Genomic DNA, 17,952 nt, shown 5'->3' with positions numbered 1-17,952 from the left:
TGCTGGCGGCCTTCGTCTGAGTTAGCTGAAAAGAGAACGAGGCTAGAGAGAGCGCTAGCTCTAGTCCTGTTATAGGAGATATCTCTACGGTGTTCATCCAAACGTAGAAGGATGGATTTAGCAGTCTGTCCATAATATGGCTTTCGGCAATCACACAAAATCTTGTACATTCCTGGAAACTGAGTAGGAAGATGTTTCTATTTATGTTTGTTAAGTAATGAACGAAGTTTTGGAAGCGTAATGAAGCACGTTTTGAAGTTGAATTTCTTGAGAATCTTGGCCAGTTTTGGTGAAAGAGAGCTGATGGGAATGCAACTGTCATCTTAAACAAGTCTGATTACCATAATAAAATCTTGGAACTTTTAAATAGTGATACCTACTCAGAAAATGCTAATGACCCTACGATGGAACTACACAATAGAACTAATAATTTATTAAAAACCACCTTAGAGTTACAAAGAAACATTCGGCTTTCTCTTAGGTCACTTCATCCCTTGATACCTCGACTGTATGGTCTCCCCAAGATTCACAAAAATAACTGCCCACTCAGACCTATAGTTGAGGGCACACACTCTCCCACTTATAATCTCTCCAAATTTCTAGCGAGTTTTCTAAGAAATCTTTCTGGAATTTCCTCTTCACATATTAAAGACTCTGCAGCTTTTGTTTCTAAAATCAAGGACATCATACTTAAAAAAACAGATTTAATGGCCAATTTCGATATTGTTTCTCTCTTTACAAATGTACCTGCTCAAGAAGTCCTCGATCTTCTCAAGAACAAATTATCAAAAAACCCTTTGCTCTTCTCTCCCATTGCATAAAGTCAGGATACTTCAAATATGATAACAAGATCTACTTACAAAACTCAGGTCTGGCTATGGGCAGCCCACTCTCTCCGATTCTTGCGGATATATTTCTCAACGATTTTGAAGAAAAAGCTATTAACTCCTTTGACTTTAAACCAAAAGTCTGGTACCGCTATATTGATGATATTTTCCTCATCTGGGAAGACGGTGTCAATAACCTCTATTTATTTTTAGACCACCTAAACAAGTGCCATGAAAAAATCTCTTTCACCTTCGAACTGGAATCAGATGACTGCCTTCCCTTTTTAGACCTCAAATTTACCAGATGTGCTGAGAGCATTAAAATCTCAATTTTTAGAAAGCCTACTCATACTGACAGATACCTTCATGCTTCCTCCCATCACTTTTCCCCACAAAAATGTGGTATTATTTCCACTTTAGCCCACCGAGCCAAATCATTACTTACAGAAGAAACAGAAATTGAAAATGAACTCCGTTTTCTTAAAAAAACGTTTATTAACAATGGTTTCTCTCCAAAAAAAATTGACAAATTTCTTTCCCCCAGGCACTCAACTACTTCTGAAGATCCCTCTTCCCCAAGAGCCTTCATCTCCTTGCCTTACATCAGCTCTCCTTCACCGAAACTGGCCAAGATTCTCAAGAAATTCAACTTCAAAACGTGCTTCACTACGCTTCCAAAACTTCGTTCATTACTTAGCAAACATAAACAGAAACATCTTCCTACTCAGTTTCCAGGAGTGTACAAGATTTTGTGTGATTGCGGAAAGCCATACTATGGACAGCCTGCTAAATCCATCCTTCTACGTTTGGATGAACACCGTAGAGATATCTCCTATAACAGGACTAGAGCTAGCGCTCTCTCTAGCCACGTTCTCTTTTCAGCTAACTCAGACGAAGGCCGCCAGCACATTGTAAACTGGACTCAAACTGCTAACATCCATGTGTGCTACGAAGAACTCGAAAGAAAGATTGTTGAATCTAGGGAAATTTCTCTAGATTCCTCTCATATCAACAACAGCCTGAGTTACAATCTCTCTGACGCACACGTTGCTTCTGTTCAGTACTGGCGCACTCGCGACAGCGCGTAGTATTCGTTTGTTTGGAACTCATACTTGCATTTTTTTCAAACACGCTACTGTTTTTTATACTTGTTCTGTTAGTACAATTTTAAGTCTCTGTAATTTTTTTATATACTTCTTTGATTGTGATACCTGAGGATGTTCATGTAACGAAACTAGTAAACTAGTAGTATCTTTTTTAAATATATCTTGTCATCTTTTTTCTCTCGGTAATAGTCATTAAACCTTTTTATATATATATATGTTAAAGATACCAAGCTATTTAAATAATATATATATATTATTTATGACTAAAACCGAGAATAATAGTAAGGCTTTATTGAAATAAAAACACAACTAGTTTCGGGTTTTGACAGCCTTCTTAAGGTGTCTTCTGAGAATAGGAAACAGTAATAAAAGCACTGAAGTTTTAAACTGTGAAGCACAGGAAAATTGCACTACATAATTGACATGAAAAACGTTGTATTTAAATTTAAGTTGTTCTTACAAACGTGGCATTGTTTGTTGCGTGCGTGATTGCAGACTCTCGGGAACACCAGTACCGAACAACAGCAGAGTGACTATCAGGGATGTTGTAGCTCAAATTGTTATTTAAGTGTTCACAATTAAGGATGATTTCTCTGGACTCCACAATTTTTCTCTCAAACTTATCATGGCAACGAAAGATGTTTTCAGATCTATCCCAGCAGATTGAATGACCCCGGTGTTCATCATCAGTATTGTTCGAGAAAAGAACACATGACTAGACAAGGCACTGGCATGTGTTCTTTTGTAAGAGATGTCTCTCTTGTGTTCCTCCATACGTAATTCAATAGATTTATTTGCTTGACCAAAATAAGGGATATTACAATCAACCATATCTTATATGCGCCAGGATACCTCATATTATGATGACGAGGCTTTGGATGGCTTACTAGCCAGCGGATTTTTGAAAGTGTAGTGAATAAGGTCCCGATGTTATACTTTTTAAGAACTTTAGCTAATATTTTGGAAACTGAACTGATGTATGAGATGGAGATGTTACCCTTAAAGGTAGTTATATTTTTAGTGCGGTGGCCAGGAGGATTTTTTAATGGTTTTATCAGAATATCAATTTTGTCTAAAGACATGAGAGAGGTAATTAATTTCTTTTTGAAGTTCATCTGGGTCATTCAGAAGAGAGCCTGCACTGTGTCCCAAGGTCGAAATAGTTCCAAGTTTTTGTGGAGGAAAATTATGAGACTGACTGTGATATCTATTAGTTTGCGTAGGTTTTCTATACATGGAGATTCTAAATTTTCCAGAGCAACGTGAAAGTTTTATATCCAGGAATGGTAGGGAATTGTCACATTCAAGTTCGACTGTGAATTTTATATTAGGATGCTGATTATTGAGATGATTAAGAGTTATGGCCGTGACTCCAAATAATAAAAATGTCATCTACATAGCGTTTCCAAAGTTTCGGTTTAAATGAGAAGGATGATATAGCTTTAGTTTCAAAATCCTCCAAGTAAACGTTAGCAAGAATAGGAGATAAAGGGTTTCCCACATCGCTAGACCTTGGTTCTGTTTGTAGATGGTGTCTTGATATCGGAAGTAACCAGACTTAACGCAATGGGTTAATAAAGCAAACTTTATGTTGAATTTTTTCTTGACAATTATTCATAAGACTATTACACTTTTTTATAAAATCTTTATCAAGTAACTTTATTTTTATCCTCCTACATGTTTCGCCAATCTGTTTCTATTGGCATCCTCAGGGAATACAATTCAGTAAGCACAAAATGAAGGTTACAGACTAGGTTATAACCGATGGTTCTAAATCATACAAAAAATTGGTATTGTGCGTGACAATGTGCGTGTCTCGTTAACGTGATTTATTCGTGATGACTCATGACGTAATTGTTATGAAAGTTCATTTCTTTGATGTTTAATGATCTGATAAAAGTTTTCCAAATTTCTGGTAAAATTAGACCTTGATTCTTGTTTAGGTTTTCAGTTTTAGGGGCGACTGTAGCTGCTTCTTTAAAGGTTCTTGAATGGTAGTTATCTTCTGTGTATGGCATAAGGCTCTTATCCCACTCAATGTGATGGTTAGTAGAGGCAAAGTGGCATGAAAGGCCTGAAATGTCTTGTCTGTTATTTCTGACATATCCTATGTGTTCTTTCTTTCTCGTTTCGAAGCTTCTAGATGTCTGACCTACGTAACTAATACCACATGAGCAAGGAATATTATATACTCCAGAGTATTTGTAGAATGGGTGAGGATCTTTCGGTGATCTTAAAAATTTCCGAATAGTATTGATTGGTTTGAATGCCACTCTAAAACCATACAAGATCAGAGTGGCATTCAAACCAATCAATACTATTATAGACGTAATCGACGTAATATAGACGTAATAATAGACGTAATCAGACCAAAAGACACTCAGCTAACCTATATCTTGTTATATTAAAAGAACTAAAATCTTCGAATCGGGAAAAAGAAGAAAAAGAAGAAAAAGGAAAAAGAAATATTATAAGTAATTACAGGCCCATTGCTACATTGTTATTAATCACCCAAAAATATGAAATACATTGTGTATCGTGAACTCATAGAAAAATTCAGCATCATCCCGAAAACACAATATGGCTTTTAAAATAAATAATTAAATAAAGGAAAAACAACACTTGGAAGATTTCACAGACCTAATAAACGCTGCGTTAGATAAAAACAGAATAGTATTGGTTGTTTTTATTCACCTAACAAAAGCGTTTGACACACTAACACACAATACTTATTGAACAAACTAGCGCATATCGGAATCCGAGGACGTCTACTCCTGCTGTTCAAAGCATACATGAAAACCAGAAAGCAAACCACACGGATGGGATCAGCGCACAGCAAAGAGCTACAGGTAACCTGTGGTGTACCAGAAGAAGCTGTTCTTTCTCCCATTCGGTTTAACATATACACACACGAGATTAGCCATCTTTCCCTAAAAAGTAATATATTCCAATACGCAGACGACACGGACATAGTATTCATTCACCACAACGCAAATATAGATCACACAAATATGCAACACGACATCAACCGATCACTAACTCTCTAACATAAAACAACACACACACACACACACACACACACACACACACACACACACACACACACACACACACATAGAATTACAGAGACTTAAAATTCTAATAACAGAACAAGTACAAAAAGACAGTAGCATGTTTGAAAACAAAATGTGAGCTTGAGTTCCAAACAAACGTATACTACGCGCTGTCGCGAGTGCGCCAGTACTGAACAGAGGCAACGTGTGCGTCAGAGAGATTGAAACTCAGGCTGTTGTTGATATGAGAGGAATCTAGAGAAATTTATCATGTTCTCTTTTCAGCTAACTCAGACGAAGGCCGCCAACACATTGTGAACTGGACTCAAACTTCTAACATCCATGTGTGCTATGATGAACTCGAGAGAAAGTTTGTCGAATCTAGGGAAATTTCTCTAGATTCCTCTCATATCAACAACAGCCTGAGTTTCAATCTCTCTGTCTGAGGTCTTCTCTAGATGATGCTTAAAATTAGTGATATCCTGTGTTATAGATTGGTTATCGGTGTAGATTGAACTGCCTGCTCAATTTCCAAAAATTAGGCCTCATATGGCCCATAAGAGAATAAAATGTGTTGGTGGATAATACTTCTGGAAATGGTAGATAATACTGTTGCTTTTACTGTTACTATGGAAGCATAATGTCCATGCTTTTAAAAGAAGACTTCCGTAATTTGTTATATAGATATAATCATGATTATCTCTATATAACAATACAGTTACAATGCTAACTACTAGGCGAACCAGGCTGTTGGCCTGGTTGACCGAGTGGTTAGCGTATCCGCTCTCCAGCCAAAAGGCTGTGGGTTTGATTCCTGCCGTGGGCATGGATGTTTGTGATTGTTTGTGAAAATACTAGAAGCGGTGGTGAGCGATGAGTCCGACTCCCTGGAGGTGTCAAATAATAATAAATAATAATAATCGAGGTTTCCCCGAATCCTTTCCAAACTTCAACCAATAAATCACCAATAATGACTTATCACAAATACAAAGCAAAAGCAAGAAAATCCATAGAGCCTTCATTTTTTTCTGTTTTATTTTAATTTTAATTTTTTAGATATATTTGAAATGGCCTTCTCTACTCCCTATGAGGGAAAAAAGGAATAAGTGAATGTTTTTATATGTTGTTTTTTTAATTTAATTTTATTTTTTGCTTCATCAAGTCATTTTGTTTCACTTAAAATGTTATTGCCCTTATTCGTGACCTTTATTATTAACAGTAGTATTACGTGGTACTTCCAAGAAGTCCAAGGGCTCTTTGTGAGAGGGCACACCACTCCACTACATAATGCACCATATTCTCTAATTAAGCCTCTAACTACAGGGCGACACTACTACCATAAACACAGCGCCATCTACCATCCTCCACCACCAATAGAATTTTCTTCTATCAATTGCGTGTATTCCATGGTCGATTTGCCTGTACGCGGGATGAAAAACCCGAGTTTTCTGGATAAAGAACCCTGCTACATCGGTATGAGATTGGCTAACTCAGTTTCAACTGAAAAAAAAAAAGTCCATATCAAGATCTCGTCACGACAAGAATCGAACCAAAATCTTTTTCAATCGATGGGCGCAATGTCCCATTGTATTTCCAATTGCGCTATGGGGACACTTAAATTATAACAAGCGGGTTCTCTAAAGCTATTTCATTTAGGTTTGAAATAAAAGATACCAAGAAATTATATACTTGGTTTAATCCATTATCCAAGTGTAAGTAAACAAAGTCTGCACCTGAAGTATCTTTCAGGACTGGGGCAATTCGTGGCAAAGCTGGTATGACTTCACATCACTTGCTTTAGTATCCCATAATGCAAAACACATCTCCTTACGGACATGTATAATGCTATGCATTATGGAAAGGGTCACTCCCAGACCGGTTTTGACCTTTATTGAGGTCTCATCAGTGGGAGCCGGGCCCGGAGGTGAGATACTACGTTTGAAGTAATGCAGAAGTCATATTTTCCTATATGAGTTGCCAAAAGGTGTCACACCTTATTATTAAAATACTCTGGATTAGAGATGAATAGTCGTTGAAAGTTTTTCACTTGGTTATATTATAAATTAAAGATACCAAGAAATTATATACTTGGTTTAACCATTATCCAAGTGTAAGCAAACAACGTTTGCGCCTAGAGTCATACCACCTTTGCCACAAGTTGCCCCAGTCCTGAAAGATACTTCAGACACAAACTTCGTTTGCTTACACTTGGATAATGGATTAAACGAAATATATACTTTCTTGGTATCTTTACTTTATAAATAACCAAGTGAAAAACTTTCAACAACTAGGTTTGAAATCTCTTATCATTTGTTATAGTGAAATTAATAATAACAATAAGATAATAAGATTGGAGACTTGGTCAAAGTATACCATCTTCGTAAATTAAATGTATTCCATTTTTTCCAGGTTGCACGACTGAAAATTGCCTGTAATCCATTTGCAAAGGGATTTCGTAACGCTTCTCCAGATACGTGAGTGTTTATTTATTTATTTTTTTCATTAGTTTAAAAAATTATCTCCTCCTTTTAAGACAACATCAGATTTTATGACCTCGCAACACTGTAGTGGGTTAAAGCAGTAACCCCACTAGGATGATATACCCTTGCAAAGTGCTCACTCAGTAACTAACTATTTTATCCGTTTCTGTCTCCTCTTGACCACCATTACTCATTAAAGTTCATCTTTCATAGTCATTCTTCCTCTTACTTGCCACATAAAGAAAGAACTCTTTGATATTTCCTTTGGTCTGCTCGGCTAGATTCCTCTCATAATCTGATTTTGCCTTCCTTGCCATGCTGGTCACCTTTCTTGCCTGCGCCTTGTATTGTTCAAGTTTGCTGGTCATCTTTCTCTTTATATAGCCTCCGCAGCATTTTCTTATTTTGCAGCTCGTGCTTAATGATATTACTCCTCCATCTAACTCCTAACCGATTAACCCTCCTTACCCTAGGTATACTATTTACCTCTGCTTCCTCTATATTATCCTTAATCACCTGCCTTTTTCCACAAATACCCCTTCTTTATAGAATAATATTCCTCATGTTTATAATCTCCTAAGTCTAGACCACATGGTCACTTTCACCAATTGGAGGCAATGTTGTCACCTTAGTTATGGATAGCTCTTCTGATTCTATGACCAGGTCCAATACTCTCCCATCCCTAGACCTCTCCATCACATGCTGCCTTAATTATCTCTTAGTATAAATTCTCTTTCCTTCCTGCCATGTGATCTTTCTTCCTTCCAGTCTATAACTCCACAGTTGAGGTCTCCCATAATAATCACTCGACCTGTACTCATTGTTCTAATTTGGCGAGGAATGTCTTCAGATCATCTAGGGAACTCCCTGGCCTATAACAACAACCAACTGTATATTTTTGTCTTACTGACCTTAATTTCACACCAGACTGCTTAAAATGAACAGCCACCCGCCTGCTTGTCTCCGATTCTTTTTGGTTGAATATGGAAGCATTAATGTGGGCAATCAATGATATGGTAAGGTTATACTAATACTACATTAAATAAATAAGTAAATAAATAAGAATTAATGCTATGCACGCTGTTTTATCCTAGGATAATTGTTTTTCAGGACTAGCGAGGCTATAACTCGGAGATCTGATTTCGTTTCTTTCAAAAAGAGGAGTCCTGTGATGAGGACCGCAACATATCAAAAGATTTTTAATCACCAACGAAGTAAGTTACATTTAATTATCTCTTCGCATATTTTATCCCGTTTCTTCTTTAACTGAGCAGTTTAAATGACATGTAATTTAATTAAACTTACTGAAAAAACATCTATTCATTTTTATACAGCGATAACTGGAACGAGAAATTATCTATAAAATGTTAATTGATAAGATTTAGATTGCTCGCTGAAAATTTATACTTAATCTTCGGAGTGTTTCAAACAGTGGATGGTTGTTAGTTGCGTAGAGTGAAATTCTCTCCCACGATGAGGCCCTTGAACTACTTCTTCGAGGTTTCACGTAATTATAATATTATAATTATATCATTAACGGAATTACAACATGAAACTGAAACTCCTTAGCTCCGTCGATATAGACCCAGCACTTAGGTAGAAAAGACCTGGGTTCGATTCCCGTGAGTGACGTGGGGAACTTTTATCTTGTCTCTTTCAACGAAAAGTGAGGTAGTTGGTCTTATACGGTGGTAAGGTTTTTTTTTCACACGGAAACTCGGGTTTTTCGTCCCCCAGAACAGGCAAACCGACTCCGTGAACACACACGGATAACGGTCATGAATATTGCCCTTAGGGGATGCAGCAGAGAAGTAATGAATCGGCAGCATTAATTCGTCGTAAGCCCCTTATTAGGGCGGGGGAGGGGCTCATCCTGATGAGAAGAACTCTACTCTATGGGATTACGGGAATCTTATCCCTCGTCTTTATGGCCTTCCTTCCTAAGATACATAAGGAAGATATTCCTTTAAGACCTATAATCGAAGGTATCGATTATCTTACCTGCAACTTGTCAAAATATCTCGCCTCCTCTCTGAAATGCTTCACAGGAAAATCTGCTTCTTTCTTTAAAACTCATTTGAATTTATTTCCAAGATTAAAGACTTCAAATTGTCCAACTCGGATATTATGTCCAGCTTTGGCATTGTGTCCCTCTTTACAAAATGTTCCCACTGAAGAGGTTCTTAATCTTTTAAAGAACAAGGTTTCTAAAAAGATCTTTGCACTACTATCGCACTGTGTCAAATCAGGATATTTCATATTCGAAAACAGTATTTACAAACAGAGTCCGGATTAGCAATGGGAAGCCCATTATCTCCGGTCCTTGCAAACATCTATCTTGAAGACTTCGAAGAAAAAGCAATTTCTTCCTCTCCGTTAAAACCGAAGATGTGGCTCCGCTACATAATGGCGTATTCTTGATTTGGCCACATGGTCTAGAAAACCTCAAAATATTTCAAAATCACCTAAACGATATACATCAAAATCTTAAATTCACATATGAACTAGAAGTGAACGGCTCCCTTTCTTTCTTGGAACTACTAACCAAGTCAGCGGAACATATCAAATTCTCCATTTTTAGAAAACTGACGCATATCGATCTTCACGCGGACTCGCACCATTATCCACCAGAAAAGTTCGGCATCATCTCAACTCTGGGTCATCGAGCAAGATCTTTGTTGTCAGACGAACAAGAACTTCATAATGAAATCAAATGCTTCAAAATCAAATGCTTCAAAAACAATGGATACTCTGGGAGAACTATAAATAGAATACTTTTTAACAACCTTACCGGCCATTATGGATCAAATACGCATACTCATTCGCTTCGTATCCATCATATATTTCGATGTAATATCAATGGTATTAAAATTCACGATCAACAACACAATGAAGATACAACTACAAATTATATATTTAGTTTAATCCTTCATCCAAGTGTAAACAAGCAAAATTTGTGTCTGAAGTATTTTCAGGACTGGGGCAACTCGTTGTAAACGTGGTTTAAGTTCTCATCACTTGCCTTAGTATTTCCCATAATGCAAAGCACATCTCCTACGGACATGCATAATGCTATACATTAAGGGAAGGGCTACTATGCATATCATTATATATGTCCCCAAGGAGATGTGTTTTGCATTATGCAAGATACTGAGGCAAGTGATAAGAACTAATACCACCTTTACCACGAGTTGCTCTAGTCCTGAAAATACTTCAGGCATAAACTTTGTTTGCTTTTACTTGGTTAAAGGATTAAACCAAATATATAATTGGTAGCATACCCAAGTGAAAAAACTTCCATCAAGGATACAAGTAATTCCAAAGGCTGCACTTCCTTGCCTTATGTTAGCTCTCTATCACCAGTTTTAGCAAAAATATTTAGAAAATACAATATCAAAACCTTTTTCACTACTTTACTCAATCTTAAGCTGTCGAAATGATAGATATAATAATCTTTAATATCCTGGTGTCTACAGAGTTCTCTGCGATTGCGGTATTACGGTCAAACAGAAAAATCCATCGAACTCCGCCTAGAAGAACATAAAAGATACATCTCCTACAACAGAACTCGAGCCAGCGCCTTGTCCAGCCATATATTATTTTCAGCAAACTCTAATGAAGAATGCCTCCCACATCAAATACGCTGGGATTTAACTAACAACGTGCACAAATGTTATGACGAATTAGAGAGACGGATTCTAGAATCTAAGGAAATCGTTCTTGACCCCATCCACATTAATAGCAACCTAAACTATAGTTTACCAGACTCTCACAGCTCAGCCATTCAATACTGAAGATCGCGAGACCTTACACGCATGCCCATGAAGCTACAGCCAGAGTTCTTTCTTCCATTTAAATGTTAACCACTGTTGTTTTATATATTTTATATATTTTATAAATTGAAAGAGATGGGATTGCATAACAGACTTCTGTGTTGGATAAGTGACTGGCTGTTAGATAGGTATCAGAAAGTTGTATATGGGGGTGCAGTATCTCGAAAGAGAAAGGTCACCAGTGGTATGCCACAGGGGTCAGTTTTGGGGCCGTTGTTGTTCAATTTGTATGTTAATGATATTGGGTTGGGTTTAACTAGGGATATCCAGCTGTTTGCAGATGATGCAAAACTGGGGAGAGTAATGCACAGTCAGGCAGATGTTAATGCCTTATAAGAGGACTTGAATAGATTGCATGAATGGGCAGGTAAGTGGAACTGTCAGTTCAATGTTGCCAAGTGCAAGGTTTGAGATTTGGTAAGCAACGATGGGATGCCAAGTATACAGTTGGTGGGGAAACTTTAGCAAAAGTAGAGGAAATGAGAGATCTAGGTGTGATGGTGGACAAGGACCTGAAATTGTGGGAGAACCCTAATGATGGGAGAACCCTGACATGCAGAAATAGAGAGGTTATGATTCCATTGTATAAGGCCTTGATCAGGCCTCATGTATTATTGTGCACAGATTTGGTCCCTGGGTTTTCATGGTGACGAGGGTATGTTGGAAAGGGTACAGAGAAGATTCACAAAGGTAATCAGTGGTCTTTGGAATGTGGAGTACGAGGACAGATTGAGGGAATGTAAGTTGCAGAGCCTCGTGAATAGGAGGAAGAAGGTGGGGAGTGATATGATTGAGACATATAAACTGGTCAGGGGTTGTTATCAGGGAGATATGAAAGAGATTTTCATAGAATTGGAGAGGAAAGTAGAACAATAGGCCATCGCTGGAAACTGTATAAGGAGGGTGTGAGCAAAGGAGTGAAAAGCAGGTTCTTTGCATGGAGGGTGGTTGGTGAGTGGAATGCATTGCCTGAGTGTGTTGTGGATGTGGACACATCGAATCAGTTTAAGACAAGGTTGGATAAGCATTGTATGCAATAGTGAGTACCTCTCACGATGAGTCTCTGACTCCATGGAGGTAGGGTGATGATAATAATAATAATAATAATAATAATAATAATAATAATAATAATAATAATAATAATAATAATATCCACTATGTAGAAATCCGGTACCTGTACAGTTCTCTCTGATATTTTAATGTCCTTTTCGCTTGCACCTGACAAAGTCTGTTCACAGACGAAACTAGTTGTGTGTATCAATAAAGTCTAACTCAAAATCTCGGTTTTCAGTCATTAAATAATTTTAATATTATATATATATATATATATATATATATATATATATCCTTTTATTTTTTTATATAATTCTTTGTATTTGACACCTGAAAAAGTTGATTTTTTCAACGAAACTAGTAGTGTCTCACGATTAAACCTTATTCTTTTTTATTCTCGGTGTTATAGTCAGGGCCGCGCCATGCGGTTGTGCAGATTGTGCACCGCACAAGGGCGCTTGAAGATAGGGGCGCCATTTCACCACGGGAAATAATAAAAAAAATATTAAATTTTCTTATTCTTGAATTATATTGCACTATATAAATTACACAATTACAAATTATAGTTAATGCAATAAAAATGAAATTTTAAATCAGTCAAATTATTATGAATTCTTAATAATCTAACAACATTTTTAACTTATTACATCACCAGTTTTATTATAATTTGTTTGAAGTGAAACGTTATCAATATTACAATAGATTTTATTTCACAGAGTAAGCATCGACTCAGCGAAAATTTTATAAATATTGTCGATTGTTTATTATATTTTTAGTGGAAATTGTTAGCTTAAGACAGACCGTGAATTCATTCTTACGCTGTGCTTTGCCCAGTAACGTCGACAGGATGTAGGAAAGAGGCAGCCTGCTTCACGGTGCTGCTTAATAAGGGCGCTCGTTCAGCCGTATTACGGCAACAAGATATTTTACAAAAATACAGCGTTTAGTTAGCAAATAAAAAAAGGCGCCATTTCTTATTGACAGTGAAATATGTGCTTATTATATTTTATTAATAAAAAAATTATAGTCATACATACTAAAACTAAATATTTTAAACCCACTTATTAGATACTTAAGGAAACAACCCATAAAGTATCATACGATGTGAATTTCATAAACTTTTATAGTCTAAATATATATATTAAACTATATTATGCATGAATTCTCCTACTCAAATTGCAAGTCTCTATCGCCCCGAATTTCATATTGGAGCAATAACTCACTCCCTGCAGTAAACAATACGCCATCCCCAACACCCATTATACTACAGAAACACGAAAACCAATCAGTTTTATCATGTCACTGGATAAGAATCACAGACATTTGCAGACTGTGTAATATATTTCTCAACAAATAGTGCAATTACAGACAACTGGGAATATAAACATAACTAATGAATCACATCTTCCCTCCAACAGAAACTGCCATATACACTCAAGCAAACCACATGTTGTAGGTGCAACATATTTTGCTTGACACTACCCCATCATGAACGTGTTAAAACTAAGAAATATATAGTGAATGCATTTCAGATATTATGGAAATCGGTTTAAAAGAATTAGCATTTCAATTTAATTGTCAGCTTGTTTTGTTTTGGTTCGCGCGATCTTTTGTTAATACCGCACCAATCATGTGCACTTCTTAATAATAGCCTTTTCTCTACTGGCCTACAATTGGGCACATCTTTCACTTCTCATTAGTAATTTGTCAAGGATTCTTCATTATGTATCTGAAGTCTTAAATTACTGGTAATTTTTGCTTGATATAATGGGAAAGAACATGTCTATATTTGGGTAGATAATTTTGACGTTGCACACAAGGAAACCGCTCTCGAGAACAGAAGTGCTGGAGAATAGAAGCTTCTTGGTAAGTGATACCCATTTTCAGTTTTTTTTTCTTCTGAAATCTTTAGTTTCCGATTATAGATTTATAGCTTTTAGAGGTTCTTCACAAAAACTTTTTGAAAATGATAACAGCAATTTTTTAAAGTTAATAGAAACTGTCGCTAAATTTGATTCGATAAGGGCAGAACATTTGCATCGCATCCAAACATCACAAAAAAAGGAACATTGCTCATTATTTAGGTGATAAAATATAAAATGAAATCATCTGTATAATTTCTGAAGCTATAAAACAAAAAAATTTATTCATTAATTCTTGACACTACTCCGGATATGAGTCACATAGAACAATTATCTATTGTTATTAGATTTGTTAATCAAATGACATGGCGAGTAGTGCCGCCATTAAATAAGCACCTGCTGGGGTCACTTTCCCTGACATTGAGAAGCAGCATTCTCAGTACTGACACAAGGTTGAAGCCAAATGATGACGGAAAGCTTGTGATCAGAGATTTGCAGATGGCAATATGATTATATTGTGTACGTCTGTAATACTGCGGAGCAGAAAGCAAACGGAGAAACTACTGCTCTACCTTATCTCCAGAACAACCACTATGGCGAGCAAACCCTTACAATTGGCCCCAAGTTCCCGGCGTCCCTTAAATGGGACAGGGGTGCGAAGAATCTCCGTGCTCAAAATGGTGTCCACTTTTTAAATTGCAACTTAGAATGTCAGAACTCTTATGAAGCTGGCAAATTAAGAAATTCCACAAGAGAAATGAAGAGACTGGGCATCCGGATTTTGGGAATTTGCGAGACAAGATGGCCAGGATCTGGAAAGTGTCAACAAGATAATACGACAATGTATTACTCTGGGAATGATGAGAACAAAAATCGACATGGTGTAGCTGTAATAGTAGATGAAGAAATCAATAAATCAGTAATAAATTGGATTCGATTTTCTGAAAGGATAATACTCTTACAACTTCAGGGAAACCCCGTTAACATAAATATCATCCAAGCTTATGCATCCACAGCTGACAAAAGTGAAGAAGATGTTGAAGAGTTTTATGAACACCTAAAAGAGATTAAAAACCTAACAAAGAAACATGATATAAACATAGTGATGGGTGATTTCAATGCAAACGTGGGAAGAGGGGGTGATGGAGAAATTGTTGGCGAACATGGCATAGGCACCAGAAATGACAGAGGAGATCGCCTAGTCCAGTTCTGTCAGGAAGAAGATCTAACAATAGCAAATACCTGGTTTAAACTTCCACCCAGAAGACTGTATACTTGGAAATCGCCTCAAAATAACCAACATAACATTGTCAGAAATCAAATTGATTATGTACTGATAAATAAAAGATTCCACAGTAGTATAAAGAGTGCAAAGACTTATCCTGGAGCAGATATCTCATCAGACCACAATCCCATAGTTGCAGAAGTACGTCTTAGATTAAAATCAGCTAAAAAATCACAAAAGAAGAAAAAGAAAATTGATGTAGAAAAACTGAAAGACCCGAACATTAATAAAAGTGCCAAGACACAGCTTAACCTGCGATTACAACAGATTAACATAGAAGAAAATAAAAGTGTGGAATCTCTTTGGAATAGCTTAAAGAATGCCATCGTAACAACAAGTATTGAAGAAGTAGGTTATATGAATAATATAAAACAACAGGAATGGATGACAGATGAAATTCTTTCTCTTATTGATACAAGAAGAATGTACAAAAACAAAGACCTAGCCAGGTATACAGAAACACATAACATCATCAAGAAAAAAATAAAAGAAGCCAAGGAAAATTGGATGAAAAATTTATGTACTGAAATTGAACTGGTTCAGAAGAAACATGATAATTTCAATACGTATAAGAAAATCAACGAAATTTCCGGAAAACTGAGGAAAAAGAAAATAGTGTCTCTATGAGACGAAAATGGAAAAATATTTCTAGAAGAGGAGTATAAAGCACAGATTTGGATAAAATATGTAATAGAACTTTTCATTTATACTAGACAGAAGCCTATAAATATAAAAGATAACATTCAAGGACCAGCAATCATGAAATGCGAAATAGAGAATGCTATACGAACAAGTAAAACAAGAAAAGCAAGAGGACCAGATGGTGTGTAAACAGAATTTTTAAAATTAATAGAATCAGATAACATCAAACTTCTTGAAAAACTATTTCATAAAATATATGAAAGTGGTGAATTTCCATCAGATTGGCTCAAATCTACAGAAGACAGAAGCCTATAAATATAAAAGATAACATTCAAGGACCAGCAATCATGAAATGCGAAATAGAGAATGCTATACGAACAAGTAAAACAAGAAAAGCAAGAGGACCAGATGGTGTGTAAACAGAATTTTTAAAATTAATAGAACCAGATAACATCAAACTTCTTGAAAAACTATTTCATAAAATATATGAAAGTTGTGAATTTCCATCAGATTGGCTCAAATCTACATTTATCACTGTCCCAAAGAAACCCAAAGCGAATTCCGACTTATTAGTCTATTGAGTTAAACATTAAAAATATTTTTGAAAGTAATTCAGAATTGCATTTATAGAAAAAGTGAAGAAACTCTAAGTGAAACACAATTCGGCTTTCGGAATGGTTTTGGTACTAGAGAGGCCCTTTTCTGTACCCAAATATTGATACAAAAATGCATAGAAAAACAGAAATCTGTTATGTGTTTCATAGATTTTGAAAAAGCATTCGACAAAGTCAGACACACTAACTTAATAGAAGTCCTTCAACAAATAAGGCTAGACGAACAAGACATAAGACTAATAACAAATCTGTATTGGAATCAGTCAGCTACTGTTCAATTAGACAACATTACCACCAGTGATATTAACATCAAAAGAGGAGTGAGACAAGGATGTGTGCTCTCACCACTCCTGTTCAACATATATGCAGAGGTAATCTTTAAAAACGCACTGGAAGAATGTCCAGAGGGAATCACAATAAATGGAAAGATTGTTAACAACCTACGATATGCAGATGACACCATGCTAATTGCAGATAATATTATGGATTTCCAAAAACTCATTGACAGAGTATACATCGAAAGCCAAAGAATAGGAATAAATATAAACATCAACAAGACAAAATACATGATTATCAGCAAACATCCAGCCTCAGCAATGAAACTGACACTCAATGGGAAAAATATTGATCAAGTGTCAAGATATAAATATCTTGGTTGCTGGCTTAATGAACGGTGGGATCCAGAAATAGATATAAAGACAAGGATTGAAGTTGCACGGCAGTCCTTCATGAAAATGAGAACACTATTCTGCAATAAAGACCTAAACATGGAAGTCAGATGCCGAATGCTGAAATGCTACGTGTGGTCTATTCTGCTCTATGGAGCTGAAACATGGACATTGAAGGCGACAACCATCAAGAAAATCGAAGCCTTTGAGATGTCGCTATACAGAAGAATGCTAAAGATATCATGGAGACAGAAAAAATTACCAATGAAGATGTCTTAAAATCCATTGGCAAAGCTAAACATCTTGTACAAATAATCAAGAAACGAAAAACATCTATCTTGGCCACATCATGAGAAACAGCAAATACCAACTTCTACAAACTATTTTGGTAGGAAGAATTGATGGCAAAGGAACTAGAGGAAGAAAAAGAATATTATGGTTTGACAACATCAAGATGTGGATAGGAAAGAGCAGTGCACAACTACTCAGATTAGCACAAGAGCGCAGTTTGTTCGCCAAGATGGTCGCT

At 36.3% G+C, this 17,952-nt stretch overlaps 1 protein-coding gene across 1 annotated transcript in view; it reads left to right on the top strand.

The window, feature by feature from the left end:
- The window catches only part of LOC150104357 (T-box transcription factor TBX20-like), a 51,555-nt gene extending 44,091 nt beyond the window's left edge, over positions 1–7,464 (top strand). The window contains exon 6 of the mRNA XM_090396463.1: positions 7,396–7,464. Within this exon, the coding sequence (XP_090252589.1) occupies positions 7,396–7,464 (69 nt within the window). The remainder of the gene's footprint in view (positions 1–7,395) is intronic.
- Positions 7,465–17,952: the final 10,488 nt, after the last annotated feature.

The sequence above is a fragment of the Typopeltis vanoorti genome, chromosome 8, assembly GCF_054136105.1.
Source record: "Typopeltis vanoorti isolate ZY-2024b chromosome 8, IOZ_Tvanoo_1.0, whole genome shotgun sequence".
Lineage (NCBI taxonomy): Eukaryota > Metazoa > Arthropoda > Arachnida > Uropygi > Thelyphonidae > Typopeltis > Typopeltis vanoorti.
Note: the sequence above shows the minus strand (reverse complement) of the source record. Positions and strands in the feature narration are given on the sequence as shown.